The sequence below is a fragment of the Microtus ochrogaster genome, linkage group LG2, assembly GCF_000317375.1.
Source record: "Microtus ochrogaster isolate Prairie Vole_2 linkage group LG2, MicOch1.0, whole genome shotgun sequence".
In the NCBI taxonomy this organism is placed as follows: domain Eukaryota; kingdom Metazoa; phylum Chordata; class Mammalia; order Rodentia; family Cricetidae; genus Microtus; species Microtus ochrogaster.
The window spans coordinates 34,167,954-34,170,363 of NC_022028.1; the positions used below are offsets into that span (position 1 = coordinate 34,167,954).

A 2,410-nucleotide genomic window follows, 5' to 3' on the forward strand; every position below is an offset into this window, starting at 1 on the left:
TGTGAGCCACCATGTGGTTGCCGGGAATTGAACTCAGGACCTTTGGAAGAGCAGGCAATGCTCTTAACCACTGAGCCATCTCTCCAGCCCCCGTTAATCACTTTTTTAAAACCCATAAATGCACGCTAGTTCCAGACATCTACTACCCCAGTATCTCACCGAGTGAGGGCCGCCCTCTTTCTTGGGTTCCTGCCACGGGTCTGCCCGACCCATGTGAAGAACCTGACACAAGAGGGCAGTATGAGCAGCCTGGGAGTAGATAGAAAACCCTGGATAGGGAAACCAAGGGTCTGAAAGGCTGATGGAAGATGGAAGCAATCTGCTGCCTATGGAGGAGCAGGTGGGGAGAGGGTAGCCAGCGTGGCCCTATTACTTGCTCTTACCTGAGAGCTCTGGGATTTCTGTGATAGTTACATCTACCTAGCATGTCTGGAGCAAGCGACCCCTCCTGTCCACTAAGGAAAAGCACAGGCCAGAGAGGGTGGCTTGCTCAAGGCTCAACAAGGCAAGTAGAGCCCCAGGGTCAGGTAAGATGAGTGGGCGAGGGATGGCAGAGCCACCTAGTTCTTGATTTCTCTCTCTCTCTCTCTCTCTCTCTCTCTCTCTCTCTCTCTCTCTCTCTGTGTGTGTGTGTGTGTCTGTGTGTGTGTGTCTGTGTGTTTCATGACAGGTTTTTTTCTATGTAGCCCTGGCTACCCTGGAATTTGCTTTGTAGACCAGGCTGGCCTCGAACTCAGAATTCAGAGATCCACCTGCCTCTGCCTCCCAAATGCTGGGATTAAAGGCCTGCGCCACTACTACCCTGCACCATCCAGTTTTTACCCACTGTCCTCTAGATGGCTAGAACAGGGATTTCAAGTTTACTCCTGTCCTTTCCTTCCATCCTTCCTTCCCTCTCTCCCCCCTTCCTTCCTTTCCTCCTTTTCCCTGACTGCCCTCTTCCCCCACTCTCAAGGCCAAGTTGGCCCTGAACTCCACTGAAGTTGAGGATGACCTTGAACTTTTGACCCTCCAATTCTAACTGGAGGACGTAGCCGGCTTGCTGCACCACGCCCAGGTTATACAGTGCTGGAGACTGAATTCGGGTCTTTGTACTTTGTAGGCAGGAGCTGGACCAACTGAGCTACATCCTCCGCCCTTTGGTCACTTTTCAAAAGGAGTCTTACACAAGGCCTCCATTTTCCTTCATCTCTGAAATGGGACTATGAGAACACACACACATATATGGCAGCTTAACATATTACTTGAGAGACTGAGACAGAAGGATGACCCAGCGTTCCAGGCAAGTCTAGGATAAATATCAGGTTCCAGTTTTGCCTGAGTTAGTATAAAAAGCCAAAATAAATAAAATGGACTCGATGATATTAAAAACCAATGGGGGTGGGCAAGGGCAAGAGATGGGTGACAGGCAGCCGACCCAGCTGGTGGCTGACAGAAAGACTTCTTACCCTGTTTCCTCCCGACTTCTCCCCTAGATATGCAAGTGAGTGGGCAGAACTGGACCTTCGCTTTCGACTTCTCCTTTCTGAGCCAAGAAGAGGACCTGGCATGGGCGGAGCTCCGGTTGCAGTTGCCCCGCCCTATGGACCTCCCCACTGAGGGCCCACTCACCATTCAAATTTTTCACCAGGCCAAGATGGACCCAGAGCAAGAGCCAGCGGACTGCCTGGAGCGAGTACGGATGGAGGAGTTCACTGTCACTCCGTCTCAGGTCACTTTTTCCTCGGGCAACACTGTCCTGGAGGTCACCAGGCCACTCTCCAAGTGGCTGAAGAACCCCAGGGCACTGGAGAAGCAGGTGTCCAGTCTGAAAGGAAAGTGCTGGCATCAGCCCCGCACCCTGCCTGTCACCACCACCAGCGACAATGTGCTCATGCTGTACTCCAACCGGCCTCAGGAGCAGAGGCAGCTGGGTGGCGCCACTTTGCTCTGGGAAGCCGAAAGTTCCTGGCGGGCCCAGGAGGGACAGCTGTCTGGAGAGAGGGGCCGATGGGGCAGAAGGCACCGCAGACATCACATGCCAGACAGAAGCCAACTGTGTAGGAGGGTCAAGTTCCAGGTAGACTTCAACCTGATTGGCTGGGGTTCCTGGATCATCTACCCCAAACAGTATAATGCCTACCGCTGTGAGGGCGAGTGCCCTAACCCTGTGGGGGAGGAGTTTCACCCTACCAACCACGCCTATATCCAGGTATGTTACCTGGAATGGTACAGGCCGCTAGACATGGGATGGGGCTTAAAGTCTTTGATGAGATAACTGGGTTTGGTCATTCAAGCACTTCCATGTTTGCTCCTATGAGGATGTAGATTGTCACAGCACTGAGTCCTGTTCTGTGGGGTTATCCTGGGAGCGCTCTCTCTCTCTCTCTCTCTCTCTCTCTCTCTCTCTCTCTCTCTCTCTCTCTCTCTC

The 2,410-nt window shown here is 52.8% G+C and overlaps 1 protein-coding gene across 1 annotated transcript in view; it reads left to right on the forward strand.

Annotated features, from left to right (window-relative positions):
- Nodal (nodal growth differentiation factor) overlaps window positions 1-2,410 on the forward strand; it is a 7,081-nt gene that overhangs the window by 3,273 nt on the left and 1,398 nt on the right. Inside the window, exon 2 of the mRNA XM_005360087.2 lies at window positions 1,476-2,191. Coding sequence (XP_005360144.1) covers window positions 1,476-2,191 — 716 coding nt within the window. The remainder of the gene's footprint in view (window positions 1-1,475; window positions 2,192-2,410) is intronic.